Source organism: Narcine bancroftii, chromosome 7, assembly GCF_036971445.1.
Source record: "Narcine bancroftii isolate sNarBan1 chromosome 7, sNarBan1.hap1, whole genome shotgun sequence".
Taxonomy (NCBI): domain Eukaryota; kingdom Metazoa; phylum Chordata; class Chondrichthyes; order Torpediniformes; family Narcinidae; genus Narcine; species Narcine bancroftii.
The window spans coordinates 42,955,128-42,972,042 of record NC_091475.1 but is presented as its reverse complement, the minus strand read 5'-3'; the positions used below and the strand labels follow the sequence as shown (position 1 = coordinate 42,972,042).

Sequence of the window (16,915 nt, the reverse complement as noted above, 5' to 3'; positions counted from 1 at the left end):
TCCATTCCGGTGTCCCAGTCGGGCCCTCGTCACAACCACCTCACCTCCACGCCAGTGTCCCAGTTGGGCCCTCGTCGCAATCAAACTCAACCCCACGCAAGTGGTGACAGCAAAAAAAATTCACGCGCATTGAGGGGCACTGCTAGTTCATCAGGGAAAACCTGCTTGTGTCCAATGAAGTCTTGACGCTCCCCCATGAGTATCATTCACATTATTTGAATTTATTTATTTCCTTTATTGCCGGTTGTTTGAATTTCTTGTTGATTGAAATCCAGATATTGGGAATTTTTACTGTACATTTAAAATGGTGCAAGGGCATCATCTCTTACCAGTGTCCACAATGTGTCCAAGTTGGTAGCAGAACCTTGAGCACTCTCATGTTGATCACAGATGCACCTTAGAGCTGCGTGCTCAGTCTGCTCCTGTTCACGCTACTGACCCATGACTGCATGGCCAGATCCAGCTCCAACATTGTCATCAAGTTTGCAGATGACAAAACTGAAGTTGGCCTCATCAGCAACAATAATAAGTCGCGCTACAGATAAGAGGTTGAATATCTCATGGTATGGTGCAAGAGTAACAACCCGAGTCTCAACATTGGATAAGACTGAGATGATTGTTGTCTTCCGAAGGACGAGGAGCGACTACCTTCCACTATACATCAATAACTCTGTAGTGGAGAGTTCCTTGGAATTCATTTAACTATGATCTATCCTGAACACACATCACGATAGCAACTGCACTTCCTGATAAAACTGAAGCAGGCAAGGCTATCAGCCACTGTCATGTCAACCCTCTACAGGAGCTTTATCGAGCATCCTGGCTGGCTACATCACAGTGTGCTGTGTTTGCTGCATAGAAATGGATAGGAAGTCAATCCACAGGACCATAAGGGTGGCAGAAAATATCACTGAAGTCTCTCTCCCCACCCCAATGCCCCAAGCTCCCCATTGATGTGATCTTCCGGGATCATTGTCTGAAGAGGGCGGAAAAATCATTGAGGACCCCTTCCACCCTGCACACATTTTTCAGCAGCTCCTGTTGGAAATAAAGAGATACAGGAGATTCAGAGCCAGCACTACCTGGCCGAGAAACCGCATTTTCCCACAGGCAATGAGAATGTTGAATGATCAAAGGAACTGTTCACACTAACCATTCAAGTCTTTTATATGCATAAAACTTTTTTTTTGTATATATGAATTCAAATATCAGTGTATACATAAGGGTGGCATGGTTAGTGTAGCGGTTAGCATAATGCTGTTACAGCGCCAGCATTTGGGCCGGGGTTCAAATCCCTTGCTGTCTGTAAGGAGTTTGTACGTACTCCCTATGTCTATGTCTACGTGGGTTTTTTCTGGGGGCTTCAGTTTCCTCCTACATAGGTGAATTGGGTGTGATTGGCCTGTTACCATGCTGAATGGCTAAATTTAAAATACTAGTCCTGCATATGTATTGTTTGTCTGTGTGTGTGTTATGTCTGGTCGTGTATTTGTTTGTTTTGCTCCAAGGACCAGAAAACACTTTTTTTTGGTTGTACTTGTGCAATCTGATGACTGTAAACTTGACTTGACAATGAGAGGTCCATCTTAGTGTCTGGTAATGCTTAAATTCCCAATATGACTGATACAGTTTGGCAGACATGAAAATATAAATTTTGGGTTTTAGATAGTCAAGTATTACTCCTTTTTGTTCCCTGGAGCAGTCTGACATCAGGGAAACAAAAGTGGACGTTACTACTGAGGCTTTCCATATTTTGGGTAGGTTCCCTGTGATCTCCCTTACAGCACAATTAGGATCCTGTGTAGAGGAGTAATTGGGTAAACTCTGTATTCTTCTAATTGGTGGATCAATGGAAAATATTTATTAAATATCTTGAGGAAAGTGAAGAAATTGAAAGCTTTAAAGAATTTAGTTGGTGCTTTTGGGTAAAAGCTTTTGTATATATAATCATTACTGTGTAATTCAGAACTGTTTTATCCAATTGCAATGAACCAATCCATCTTCTTTCTCTACAGGCCAGTGAAATGTCAGATGGTTCGTATATTACAGATCAACAGAGGACTTTAGTGGAGGTTCTTAATTACTGCCAGGTAACTGCTACCCCCAGTGAAAATCTGAGCTCCTTGAACAGTTATTTTGAATGTTTTTGCAAATTTCATTTTTCTTCTGTTCCCAATGTCTTTTTTTAAAAAAAAAAGTGAGAATCTCAGGCACTGAAAATCTGGTAAGGCACGTGAAGCTTGTGTTTTCCAACCGCATTTAGATAAGCCAACCTTGTTAGAAGTCATTCACATGATAATTTAGAGTGTGAATTGAAAACTATAACCAGACCCATAGTGTAAATTGATAGTGACCTAGAATTTCTATCGTGTAGTGCAACATAATTTTTTTTTTTAATTTCATGAGATCAAGAACTTGCATTGAGTTGGCACATAAGTGTGTCAGAAGGAAAATGTCAAGATAATTATGGGAGATTTTAATATGAAAGGAGATTGGGAATCTCAGGAAGGTACAGGATGCAGGAGAAGGAGTCTATAGAATGCCTAAAGGATGGCTCTTTGGAACAGCTAGTCGATCAGCCCATCAGAGGGGAATTACAATGGTATGAGAGAGGAACTGGTGCAAGTTGACTGGAAAAGTTAGCTAGATGGGGGGACGGTAAAACAGAATTGGTTGATATTTCTACAAGAAAGCACAGGATAGATATATTCTAAGGAAAAGGAAAATTATGAATGGTAAAATTACGCATATGTGGCTAATGAGAGGTTAAAGCTAAAACAAAAGCAAAAGGGAGGGCATACAGGGTAGCAAAAATTACTGGAAAAGCAGAGGACTGGGAAATTTTTAAAAACTTATAGAGAGACAAAGAAAGTCATTAGGAAAGAAAAGATGAATTATTAAAGGAAATTGGATAAATAACACAAAAGGATACTAAGTTTCTTCAAATATATTTAAAAAAAAAGAGAAACAAGGGTAGATATAGGGTTGATTGAAAATGAAGCTGGAGAAATTATAATGGGCAATAAAGAGATGACAGAGGAACTAAATGGATATTTTGCATCAGTCTTCACTGTGGAGGACATTAGCAATATACCTGATATTCAAAGATCTCCGGGAATAGAATTAAGTACAGTCAGGATTACAAGAGAGATGGTAAAATGAATGGTCTAAAAGTTGATAAGTCTCCAGGATCAGATGAGGTGCACCCACAGGTTCTGAAAAAGGTGGCTTTGGAGATTGTAGAGGCATTGGAATTAATTTTCCTGAAATCAGTAGACTCTGGCATGGTTCCTGAGGATTGGAAAGTCGCAAATGTAATTCTGTTGTTTAAGAAAGGAGGGAGGCAGAAAAAAGTAATTGTATCGGCCTATTAGTCTGACTTCGGTAGTTGGAAAGATATTGGAATCGATCCTCAAGGGCAAAATTATGGAATATTTTGAGGTACATGGCATGATAGGTCCAAGCCAGCATGGTTTCATGAAGGGAAGATCCTGCCTGACCAATGGAATGTTTTGAGAAAATCTCAAGTAGGGTGGACAAGGGAGAGGCTGTGGATGTAGTATATTTGGATTTTCAAAAGGCTTTCAATAAGTTGCCGTATAAGAGGCTTCTTAATAAGATGAGGGCATGTGGAATTACTGGAAAAACAATACATTGGGTAGAGCATTGGCTGATAGGCAGGAAGCAAAGGATAGGAATAAAGGGATCCTATTCTGGTTGTCTGGCTGTTACTAGTGGTTTTCTGCAAGGGTCAGTGTTGGGGCCACTTTTTACAATGTATATTGATGATTTAGATTGTGGATTAAATGATTTTGTGGCAAAGTTTGCAGATGACACCAAGATGGGTGATAGAGTACGAAGTGTAGAAGAAATTGAAAGCTTGCAGAGAGACTGAGACAGCTTAGGAGAATGGGCGAAGAAATGGCAGATGGTTGTACATTTTGGTAGAGAAAATAAATGGTCAGATTATTATTTGGATGGGGAGAAAATTCAAGCCTCAGAAGTACAAAGGGACTTGGGGGGTTCTTGTGCAGGATATCCTGAAAGTTGACCGCCAGGTTTGATCAGCAGTAAAGAAGGTGAATGCGATGTTGGCATTTATTTCAAAGGGGATTGTGTAAAAGAATGGAGGTGTTGATGAGACTCTATGGGGCACTGGTGAAACCTCATTTGGAGTACTGTGTGCAGTTTTGGGCCCCATATCTTAAAGGATATTAGCAAGGTTGGAGAGGGTACAGAGGAGGTTTACCAGAATTATTCCAGGAATGAGAAGGCTATTTACAACAGAGATGAGGAGAAATTTATTTAGCCAGATGGTAGTTTCATGGGATATGGGGACAAGGCCGGAACTTGGAACTAGATGCCACAACAGTTTAGGTTTCACGGTGCAGACTCAATGGCCCTGCTTCTGTTCCTTTTTCTTGTGATCTGGTGAAGGCACTCCTTGGGTTTGTTATAAGAATCCACTTGAGCAGATCCCATCTGCGGAGTCTAGTGTGTGGAACCCATTTCAGATAGGTTCCCCTTAACCTAAATTCTCACCATATAGTTTTCCCTAGGTAAACGGCAATTTAACCTTGAAAGTGTCTTGGATCAAATTTCATTTATTCTTAAATTAATATTGACCCAATTTGTCAATTCTCTATAACTTTTAATTCTGTTCAAATGTAAATGATCTCTGCTACACTTTTATATTATTTTTCAACAAAAAAAAGTCAGGTCTTAACCTTCTTTTCATTTTTTTTCTCTAAGGTAATGTATGCTGCTATCCAAAGACTAGATAAGAAATTTGATGTCCTGCATCGTAGGGTCACAGAGATGCACCAAGGAAGAATGAAACCCATGTTTTTTAAGCCTGTGAGTATTGCTTATATTGCCATAACAGTATGGTGTGATGCATTTACTATTACCAAAAATGTCAAATGATTTTGGAAAGCAGATAAAGCTGCAGAAGGTGAGCATCTGAAGAAAAAGGGGATTCAATGAGGAATCCTACTGTTTAGCCAACCTCATTCTGAATTTCCCTCCTTTGCTGCCAACTTTGAATAAATACCAAATGGGAGCGAATATGATCCTGTTTCCTTTTCATCCAAACCCATTCTGCTTAACTGAGCTCCCAGGTAAAATTGTGGCAGTTACAGAAAGATTGCCATAAAGTGAAAGGAGAGGGGCTTGGAAGCTCCTCATGCTTGCTTGGCATTTCGTTGTGTCCTATGACTTCAGCCAGTCATTGGGGACCTGTAGTTCCTCCATGTATCTGAACCCTCCTCTGCTACAATGGCTGTATCTCTGCATAAAAAGACCATTTATTATTACTGGCACCCCCTTCAGTTGCTGTGGAAATTAGAATGGCAGCTATGGTGAATGCTTGCCCTGGACCAGGGGACAATAAAAGGCACAACAGAATAAGGAAAATTAAACCCAAAATGTTTGTACAATTCTCGGTATCGGTGATTGTGTGGTCACCTGAATTGAGTCTTGCTAACCTCTGCTTTTCCAAAACAACAGAACTGTGATGTAAACATTAAGACCTGCTGAGTGCTTTGATAGGATCTATCAAGCCTTGTCCAGACTTTGAGAACACCAGGAATTTGGTAACAAAGATAAAGTGGTTGAGGCAAAAAAAAACTGATGTATACCTAAAGCATCGACCATCCCTTTGACTCCACAGATGCTTCTCAACTTCATCAGGTTCCTCTAGCAGTCTTTTTTTTGTTGCTTGAAACAAAGTCCTTAGATTTAGTATAAAGTCAAAGGTGAGGATAGGTGAAGTTCTTCAGTGGTTCATATGTGAGCATCAAATAAGTTCTGTTTTCTTCCCAACATTCATTTCCATTGGAGTCAAATAGCAAAAAGCAACTGGCATCTGAAATCCTTGCACTTGATTGGACCGAGACACCAAAAGCTTATTCCCCCCCCCCCCCCCCCCCGCCCCCCGGCAATGGAGTATTATGACAGGTCAGGACCACAAAAGCATTTGATTATAATTTGTAATCTTTCAAAGATGCCTTCTTTAAGCTTAGTTATGAGCTGCTTGTATTATTTAAATGTAATTTTTTTTTCCTTGAAAAGTAGAGTGTGTAATTTGAACTCCATCCAGCAGCAAAAAAATTAGCCTCAGTAAGGTAGGCCATGCACAGATCCTATGGTGAGGTTAATTTTACATATTTAGAATGCTGTACATAGCCAGTGACCTCAAACAGATGAAAGCAGATCAATTTCAGCTATTCTACTTCCTGTTGTATTTTAAAGATTTAATCATATGCCTGTGATGCAGCATCTATTATAAAGTTGCAAATAATTTTCAGAACTTTGAAGTATTAAATGGGAGAGATGATTGTCTCTAATATAAGAGACGAGTATAGTAAAACTCCAGTAATTTGCTCTCTGACTATTTGGAAATCCTGATGTTTTAGCATCTTGACTCATTGAGTGGCAATTCCTCCGTTCTTTTGCTTCCTTAAAACTTGCAGGGTTCACTGGAAGATGTATTGTTATGCTGGTTAACATTTTAAGGAAAAAAAAATTGCAATTATGTTTTCCTCTCCTCTGGAAAATCTAGTCCAGCACCATCAAAGTTGGAGCATGCCAGGTTACGCGAGTTTTACTTTATCTTTTTTTTCCCTGTCTCATCAGTTTTCATTATGATTTGCAGAGACACATGACAATGTCACATGGAAATACACACCAGATGCCACTCACCAAAATGAAAATACAAAAGCCAGCAGAAAGGGAAGTGAGGATACGGATGCATCCAACTGATCAGCGGCTTCGTTCTTCCCCACTGAGGGTACAACTAGAGAAAGAGCCATTGAGTGTTTCTATTCCAAGCAAAGCTATGAGGCCAGTGACCAATCCACAGACTGTGTATACCTGCACACGAGGAACAAGCCCCCCTCTACCCACTATTCAATCTGTCCATTCTTTACAAGAACCAACAATGCAAGATTTCAATACAGCTATTGGTATTTCTGACTTTGTTCCCGGAAAATCAATAGTCAAGCAAGCCACAAGGGTGCCAAAGTCTTCAGCTGCCAGTGACCCAGTGATACCCAGAGGTATGCTGTATCAAGATAGATGCAGTTCCAGAGATGGAGAAACATTTGTTAATGCAAATGCTACCAATGAAATTGAGCAGCAAAACAATCTTCCTGAATCATCATCCTATGTTCATTTGTCAAGTGAAGCCGATACGAGTTTTGGTGAGATGTCATTATTTACTAGGCATATTTTTGTGAACATTCAATTAAATATTGGTACATGAGATGTTATTTTGTTTAATTAGTCATGAGTGTATAATTTTAAGCCATATGTTGGACTTTAAAATATTCACAAAATGTGATTTATTTTTCAAACCTATTTGCTTGGCTTGGCTTCGCGGACGAAGATTTATGGAGGGGGTAAAAGTCCACGTCAGCTGCAGGCTCGTTTGTGGCTGACAAGTCCGATGCGGGACAGGCAGACACGGTTGCAGCGGCTGCAGGGGAAAATTGGTTGGTTGGGGTTGGGTGTTGGGTTTTTCCTCCTTTGCCTTTGGTCAGTGAGGTGGGCTCTGCGGTCTTCTTCAAAGGAGGTTGCTGCCCGCCAAACTGTGAGGTGCCAAGATGCACGGTTTGAGGCGATATCAGCCCACTGGCGGTGGTCAATGTGGCAGGCACCAAGAGATTTCTTTAGGCAGTCCTTGTACCTTTTCTTTGGTGCTCCTCTGTCACGGTGGCCAGTGGAGAGCTCGCCATATAACACGATCTTGGGAAGGCGATGGTCCTCCATTCTGGAGACGTGACCCATCCAGCGCAGCTGGGTCTTCAGCAGCGTGGACTCGATGCTGTCGACCTCTGCCATCTCGAGTACTTCGACGTTAGGGATGAAAGCGCTCCAATGGATGTTGAGGATGGAGCGGAGACAACGCTGGTGGAAGCGTTCTAGGAGCCTTAGGTGATGCCGGTAGAGGACCCATGATTCGGAGCCGATCAGGAGTGTGGGTATGACAACGGCTATGTATACGCTTATCTTTGTGAGGTTTTTCAGTTGGTTGTTTTTCCAGACTCTTTTGTGTAGTCTTCCAAAGGCGCTATTTGCCTTGGCGAGTCTGTTGTCTATCTCATTGTCGATCCTTGCATCTGATGAAATGGTGCAGCCGAGATAGGTAAACTGGTTGACCGTTTTGAGTTTTGTGTGCCCGATGGAGATGTGGGGGGGCTGGTAGTCATGGTGGGGAGCTGGCTGATGGAGGACCAGCCAGCTTTCAAACCTATATAGCTTGTAAAAAGAACACTGATTGTGAACAGGCCAACATCTAAGTCATTTAAATTGTGTGAATTCCACGAATGTTAAAATATTTTTAAAAGATGATTACAGATTGTTCTACAGTGTCTTCAAGTTGGGATTTAAATCTCGACATGCACATTTGGTACTGTTGCATTTGGTTCAAATTATTCAGATATGTAGACTTAAAGTATGATAAAGACTGCAGAAAAAATACATCCTCAATACTTGTGGCTTAAGCAACAACAGAAGTTTTATTTTCCCCAACATTTGCTGTTTGTTGAACTTTAACTTCAATTTTCTTTTCGAAACCAAATGACTTGATTAAATTTTTATTTTTAAAAATTTGTATTTATTTATTGGTTGACCTTTTTAAAGTGCTGCCATTTATGTGTAACCCACCTACTACTATCAAAATTACAGACTATCTAGGTGACCCAAGACGAAATATAAAGGTGCCTGCTGCCTTCCTAATGAAGGCACGTCAAAAAGACAAGCCAAAGTTCGCAGCACGTTACCTTATTCGAATGATGTTCCCAAGAGATGTGCTGATGTGTTGTAATGTGCAAGGTGACAAGCCCCGAGGAATCAAACCACTGGATCCGAATCGGATCGCTGCATTACGAGGTAAGTGTTTGAATGACATATGTGCTTGAATTTGAACCTTCTCAATTTTATTATTTATAATCAGTCACTATGTGAGGTGCAGCATACAGTTTGCCTATTTTAGAACGTTCAAGATCTAAAATTCAAACCTGCAAGATTTTGATACGGTATTTAATATTTTGATCATTGGTTTTTCCTGATTTCTGAGACTTTCCAAGAAAGTTTGAGTAAGATGAAGCTTTTTAATGCCTAGGAAACTAATTGGTGTATTGCCATTTCCAATAATAAATTGTCTACTGATGTTGGATCAGCCTATGTATCTAGTGTGATAAAGTTGAATGATTCTATTACATTGTAAGCAATTTTTAAACAACTATTTTAAAACAAGTAAATTGTATTTATCCCTCTGATTATAGAACAAAAAAAATTGCATGCTAGGGATAAACATTAATAAACTTTATTTTTTCTTTTCTCTTATTGATTTTTTTTTTTAAATAGAATTCCTTTGTACACATTTCCCCACGTATAATTTGAATGAGGAAAGCAAAGACTGGAAGACTTGCATTACCAGTGTAAATGCAATGATACGCAGCCTGCGTAGTGAAGGAGACACAGTAAGTAGAATCAATGGAGAGTAGAGGCTTTACTTGAAAGCTTCATGGCCATGTACGCATCAGGTTGAGCATATGCAGAAGCTAGGTAAACAAACAACTTAAAAACCAGTTTACTAAAAAATGAAGGGAAAAGGAAATTTCAGAAAAGTCTCCCATTATTATTTTCTCCAGCATCATTTTCTAGTGGTCCTTTATCTACTCTCACCTCTGTTTTACTCTTTATGTTACTTGAAGAAGCTTTTTGTATCCTCTTTCATATTATTTTGGTATCCTTTTGGTATCAACATTCATACTTTATCTTTCCCTCTCGAGTTTTTGTGCCACGTGCCAGAAAATTACAATATTCAATAATAGAAAATCCAGCTGACATTCACCAAATTCTCCCATTGAGCAGAAACTAGAGCAGTCAAATAGACCAGCCAAATACATCTAAATTACAAGATGCCAAATTACCAGAATAATTGAATTGTGCCAGACGAGATCATAACATTTGTTTAAAATGCACATTGACCAAGTATTATGGGAAAATATTAATGTACAGCATTGTTAATATATAAGTCAGCATTTCCTGACCATAGGAGATACCCATTGGCTGCAATTTGTCACAAGCTATTGGATGATTTTCATCACACTGTTGTTTCCTGAAAATACAAGCTCACTGCAACCTTCTCATTAATTTCAAAATGCTTCTGTACTTGTTCATTTATGTATTTTGCAGAAAGTTTGGGATAGATTTAACAATGAAAGGAATGTATTACGTACTCGCCATACCATTCAGGCTCTCTTTCACAGATAGTAAACAGTTGAAACTGGAGTTTTATTTTCTGCAAGTTGTAACTTCTTCCTAAATGATTTTAATTCATCTGATAGAATTTGATTATTATTATTATTGATTTGCACTCCTTGCCTTGTGTACTGTTTCTTTGTCCTCGTTAGAAATAAATAAGGTAAAACCTCATTAGAACGCGGTAGTTGGGGTCCAAGATTTCATACTGCATTATAGTCGGAGCAGAGTCGACCGTCTCGGGGCAGGGTCAGTCGGGGCAGGGGCGGCCGGCTCCCTGACGTCCCGCACCAGGGGGCAGTGGGGAGGGGGACTGTCAGGCGCGGGGAGTTGGGTCGTGGGCTGATGACTGGGATCCAGACACCCGCACTATAAGCGATTCCGCGGATTAACAAATTGCGTTCTAATGATGTTTCGCTGTAATTGGAGGAGTTTGCAATGGAAGATAACATCCCCTATACTATGAGCAAACATCAGATGACTTTGGATACCATAATTTTTTTGTTTTTGTTTCATTTCTTTTTTTTTCCAATTTGTTTTATCCCACAACGCTTCATGAAGGATTATGGATTATTTGTTCCAAGTGTCTTTGTGCTGAAAGATAGCATTTAGATAGTTTAAGTGTATTTGTCACAAAATGTCAAGTATGAGCAGACTGACAAATTATCAGTAAAGTGTATACAGCAATGTAAAGAGGACTTTTACAGAGTATAGAATGGCAGTAAAAAGAATAATTAGCACAAAGCAAAGACAGCATGATAGTACTGTATTCGGGATAATTCAGGAGCCTGTTGGCTGCAGTGTAGAAACTGTCTTTAAGCCTGATGGTACATGCCTTCATACTCTAAAACCTTCCAGATGGGAGGAGGGTGAGGAGAAATGTAACAGGTTTTTCCTTAGGCAATCTTTCCTGGGCAGTGAAAGATGTCAATGAAATCCATGAAAGAGAGGGAAGATTTTATGTTCTGAGCTGTATTTGCTACTTTATGTAGTTTCTTCTAATCTTGAGCATAGCAGCCCTTGTACCACACTATGATGCATCCATCTAATATGCTTTCAGTGTTACACCTGTGGAAGATGTTAAGGAACAAGGGGACATGCTGAACTTCCTTTGTCTTCTAAGAAAGTAAAGGTATTGGTGCACTTTCTTGGCCATTGTGTCGACGCATTTGTCCCAGGTCCAGTCATTGTAAATGTTTATTCCTTAAAACGTCAGGCTATCTATTCTTTTGACTTCACTGCCATAAAAATGGACAGGAGTATGGACTCTGCCCCCTCTCCTAAAGTCGGTCATCATCTTCTTCATCCTTTTGGTATTAAGGAAGATGTTACCTTGGTACCATAGCACTGGACGTTTAATCTCTTTCCTGTATTCTGTCTCATTGTTATTAGATACCTGGTCTACTACTGTAGTGTTGGCAAATTTAAAGATGGAGTCAAAACATTATTTCTTTGTTTAGTCATGGGTGTAGAGGGAGTATAATAGGGAACGGAGTACACACTCTTGAGGAGTGGTGGTGTTGAATGTGATTTATGGAGGAGATATTGTTACTCATTTTCACTGATTGTGGTCTAATAGACAGGAAGTCAAGGATCCAGTTGCAGGGGGTTGAGTAGATGGGTCGTGCTGAGGCCCAGATCTTGAAGTTTCAGAATCAGTATTTATTGTTATGAACGTGTCACAAAATTTGTTGTTTTGCAGCAGGACTACAGTGCAAATATTGCAATTAAAATTGAATTTAAAAATAAATAAATTTCTGCAAAAATAAGAGAAGGTGAGGTAGTGACTGTGATTCATTGAAATTTGATGGCAGAGGGGAAGAAGCTGTCCTTTTGTCACTGGTTGTTCATCCTAAGGCTGCTTGTACCTGGTAGCAGTATGGAGGGCATGCCCTGAGAGGTGAGGGTCCTTAAGGATAGAGGCTGCTTTGTTAAGACACTGTCTCTTGTTGATGTCCTCGATGGAGTGGAAACTGATGCCTGTAATGGTGCTGGCCAAGTTTCCAACTCTCTGTAGTTTTTTTTCTTGTTCTGTGAATCAACCAGTCAGTATGCTCTCCAAGGTACACCTGTAGAAATTTGCAACTCTTTGGTGACATACCAGATCTCTTCAAACTCCTCATGAAGTATAGCTGCTGAAGAGCATTCTTCATGATTGCATCAACATGAAGGCCCCAGCACAGATCATCAAAGATATTGACACCCAGGAACTAGAAGCTCTTGAGCCTTTCCACTGTTGAGCTTCAATGAAGACTGATTTGTATTCTCCTGATTTCCCCTTCCTGAAGTCCATAATCAAATTTCTTGGTTTTGCTCATTTTGAGAGCAGGGCTGTTATAGAACCATTCAACTAGTTGATCTATCTCACCCCTGTATGCTTCCTCATTGCCATCTGTGAGTTTGCTGACAAATGTGGTGTCATCGGCAAATTTGTTGACAGTATTTGAATTGTGCCTTGCCACGTAGTCATGGGTATATTGTGACTAGAACAGTGGGCTTAGCATGCATCCTTGAGGTGCACCTGTGTTGATCATCAGTGAGGAGGAGATATTGTTTACAATTAATAGTATTTGCAGAGGGAGGTGCAGAGGCCCAGGTTTTGAAGCTTGTTCACTAGAACTGAGGGTATGATGGTATGGAAAGCTGACCTGTAGTTGATGAGGAGGAGCCTGATGTACACATTGCTGTATTGGAGGTGCTCCAGAACTGAGTGGTGAGACAGTAGGCATTTACAAACTAGGGCTGTTCAGGACTTGTGTATCCTACCCATGTAGTGGGCTTCTGCAGCCCCTTACGCACTGGACCCTAAATTGCCCAGTCGAATGGCGACCAGGCAATTTAAGGGTGCTCCTGTCCTTTCATGTATTCACCGTGTCGCTGGAGGCCCTGCAGGGAATCCTGTTCCTTGACGGCCTCCAAAAAGTAAGTGGCCAGGGTGGGCACGGAATCGGGGAGGGGGGTGCTGTTGGGGCCGGGGCGGGAGTCAGAACCCTGTTGGTGCCGGGGGGGGGGGGGGGGGGGAATGCTGTTGGACCAGCGGGGAGCGGAGTGGGCCAGCAGGAAACGGAGTTGGGGCAGGAGCAATGGCTGCCCTTACCCATGATCCCCATCGCTGCTGGAACTGGTCTGGCTTTCCAGTGTTGTGGGGGGATTATGGATGAGGAAAACAGTCATTGCTCACAAGTGGTTTGCCTACCTGCGCAGTTTTTTTTAAATTCTACCCACCAATTGGCTTGATCACAGCTGGAAAACCTGCCAAATTGGCAGGTTAAACTTGTGTTACAATCCAATTTGTAAACTCCTAGTGATACTGCATCTGCTGTAGGGCGATTGTGACAGTAGGCGAATTGCAGTGGATCCAGATCTTTATTTGGGTGCAAGTTAATTCTGACCACGATCAACCTCTTAAAGCATTTCATCTCAGTAGATGAGCTGGACAATAGTCATTGAGGCAGCTCACCTTGTTGCCAGGATGATTGATGCTCTTTTGAAGCAGGTGGGAACCTTTGATTGCAGCAATGAGAGAGTGAAAATGTCCATGAACACCCTAGCTAGTTGGATGGCACTGATTTTCAGTACCTTTCCGTGTATGTCATCAGGGCTTGACACCTCCTGAGGGTTCACCCTCCTGAAGGATGTTCTGACATTGGTCTCAGAGACTAGTTCTGTAGGAATTCTCATGAGTATTGTTGAGTTCTCCTTCTCAAAGCGTGCATAAAAAGTGTTCAGCTCATTGGGTAGTGAACCATCACAGTCATTTGTGGTGTTTGAGAGGGACCATCGTATTGAAGGCAGACTGGAAGACTATGAACAATAGCCTGACAAATTGATGTGCCATGGGGAAAAAACAAAACAAAAATCAAGCATCTCCAACATGATTTTCATTCCCTTTATTGCCTACTAATTCAAATCTTGTTTGTTTTTTAAGTGCATTGAGAGATCAAAGTGTGATCAACTAGATTTGCTCAAGCAAAAAAAAAACAGCAATGGGTCAATATGTCAAATGTCATCCTCCTTTGCTGTACCTATTCTATGTTTTAAATAAAAGAGTTACTTTTGGTGAATTACATTAGGCAAAACATATTAGCATGCTTGATACAGGATCCTGAAATATATTTTGTTTCTGATCGCTCTCATGAGAGATTACCAGGCAGACAGGAAAATAAGATTCAAGGATGTCTCCAAACCTTCCTTGAAAATACAACTTCTCCACTGACTCCTTAAAAACCTTTGCTCATGGCAACTCAAAATGGAGTAGGAGTGTTCAGGATGGCATCAAGAACTTTGTGCTGGGAGCACACAAAATCCTGGCATAAATGATCGAAGGAGCAGCCCATTTTGCAAAGTGCTTGTCTGCCCAATTAGCCACTGCTTATAGTGAATGGTTACGATTTGGAAAAAATTGACAGAATTGATCATGACTTTCACAGAGGAACCCTTTGGAAGGAAAATTTTTTGGAGGACAGTAGAGAGAGACCCAATTGAATTCAACTGGATTTGCTCAAAGGCAAAACCAGCAATGGGCCAAATGCTACCTCCTTTGCTGTACCTATTCAATTCTATAAATAAATGAGCAGCAATCATTTGTTTTCTTTGTGGTTACAGGTTACTTTGAAGGCGTTGTTTGACAGCTGTACTTTTTTTTGAGCTTGCCACTCGCATGGCAAAAAATAAATGAGCCTGTTACCCTTCCATGGTGTTGCTTGTGCTCAATGACCACATCCAGGTATTAAGTTGGACAAAATTAATTTGTGCTATTGTTACTGTGTATATCAATATGATGGAACTTTTCAGTGTAGAATTGTAATATTGTCATGTATATTTGACAAAGCAATCCGGTTTTGAGTCCTGCAACCAAGTGAGCACAAATCATGTGAGAATAAATGCTGTGCTTCATTGCAATTTAAGCAAATGTTAATCCTGTTTACTATTTCTGGGCATTAGGACATTATAAATGATAATGATAAAGCTCCAGGACATGAAGAAGCACAGGTGTGCGTAAATTTGGATTCCGATTGTGAAAATGAGCTAATTCCTTCAGAAAAACCTAAGGAGCCCAAAACTGCTGCTGAACCAGAACAACGGGAGCGGGAATGGCAACAGCAAAACATCACTACTGTACCTGAAAATAATAAGCGGAGAGCTGTTTTACCAAGAGGTGTGGAGATCAGCTTATTTTTTTTAAACTCGTAGTTTTATGAGCTACTTCAAATGTGCAAGAACTGCAGTGTTGTAAGTTGTTCATTCAAATCATTAAGGAATTTTACTATTAACATGCTTGATATATTTTTAAATTAAAAGGTAATCACTTTGTCAGGACTTAATTTAAGACATGGTTACAGAGTTTATAACCAATTATCTTTTGTTTTGTCATGATAATAAAGTGTCAAGGAACTGGTTCAAGAGAGATACTCTGCTGGTAATCAGAATTAACAACTGCAGTTGCTGCTGATTCCTTAGCCTAGTTTGTCATGGTTAGCACAACGCTGTTACAGCGGCAGCAGTCGGGTCCGGGGTTTGAATCCCATCCTGTCTGTAAGGAGTTTGTACATTCTCCTCACGTCTGCGTGGGTTTTCCTCGGGGGCTCCAATTTCCTCCCACCGTTCAAAATGTACCAGGGTTGTAGATCAATTGAGTGTAATTGGGTGACACAGACTCGTGGGCCGAATGGCCTGTTACCATGCTGTATGTCTACATTTTGTTTAAAATTGGTGTTGGAGTGATACTGCTTGTTGTTGACTTTGAAAGCTGCTTTCAAAAATCTCAGCAGTCTCCTGCAGGATTCCTGTAGAACAGCAGCAACATTATCATTAAGGTGGCTCAGAAAAAGATGGTGTGAAAGAATTTTCATATTATCTGTTCACTTGTCAAATCCCCTACCTTGAGGAGCTTTATGGACCAGGATGATAAATGGACCAACCACAAAGAGCATGTACCCTGCAATAAGCAATTCACTTTTTTTGACCTTCAAAGCATTTTCAGTCTACAAGACTGCAGTTCCAACAATTCTCAAGATGATTAACAGCATTCTGTGATTGACACCCATCAAATCCCACCATCATAAATAGTCGTCTTCTCGCATAAGCAAAATTCATGTCATGAAATTCATTGTTCCTTGCAGCACCACTGTGCAAACGTTTATAATAATAATTATTATTATTATTATTACTACAAAATAATTAAAAAGAGTGTAAGAAAAGGTCAAAGTAAGATGGTGTCTGTGGTTCATTGTTCATAAAGGAATCTGAGGGCAGAGGGAAAGAAGCTGTCCTTGTGCTGCTGAGTGCTCGTCTTCAGGCTCCTGTACCTTTTTCCTGATGGTAGCAGAGTGATGAGGGCGTGGTCTGGGTGGTGGGGGGGTCCTCGAGGATAGATGCTGCTTTCTTAAGACACCACCTCGTGTAGATGTCCTTGATAGAATGAAAATTGGTGCCCAAGATGTCGCAGGAAGAGTTAACAACTCTCTGGAGGTTTTTCTTGACCTGACCGTTGGCACCTCCATACCAGACCATAATGCAACCAGCCAGAATGCTCTCCGCAGTATACATGCAGATATTTTCAAATGTCTTTGGTGACATAACAAATATTCTCAAACACCTCACAAAGTATAGCCGCTGGCGAGCCTTCTTCATGCTTGCATCAACA

The 16,915-nt window shown here is 40.7% G+C and overlaps 1 protein-coding gene across 14 annotated transcripts in view; it reads left to right on the top strand.

Moving 5' to 3' along the window:
- Positions 1-16,915, top strand: part of LOC138738827 (BEN domain-containing protein 2-like) — a 45,243-nt gene that overhangs the window by 18,731 nt on the left and 9,597 nt on the right. For all 14 annotated transcript variants that reach the window (XR_011341791.1, XM_069889851.1, XM_069889848.1 and 11 more), the window contains 6 exons: positions 2,016-2,090; positions 4,753-4,857; positions 6,656-7,202; positions 8,689-8,892; positions 9,370-9,485; positions 15,214-15,427. Coding sequence is in view for 13 of the 14 variants with exons in the window: in XM_069889851.1 (XP_069745952.1) it covers positions 2,016-2,090; positions 4,753-4,857; positions 6,656-7,202; positions 8,689-8,892; positions 9,370-9,485; positions 15,214-15,427 (1,261 nt within the window). In the remaining variant the exon portion in view is untranslated. The remainder of the gene's footprint in view (positions 1-2,015; positions 2,091-4,752; positions 4,858-6,655; positions 7,203-8,688; positions 8,893-9,369; positions 9,486-15,213; positions 15,428-16,915) is intronic.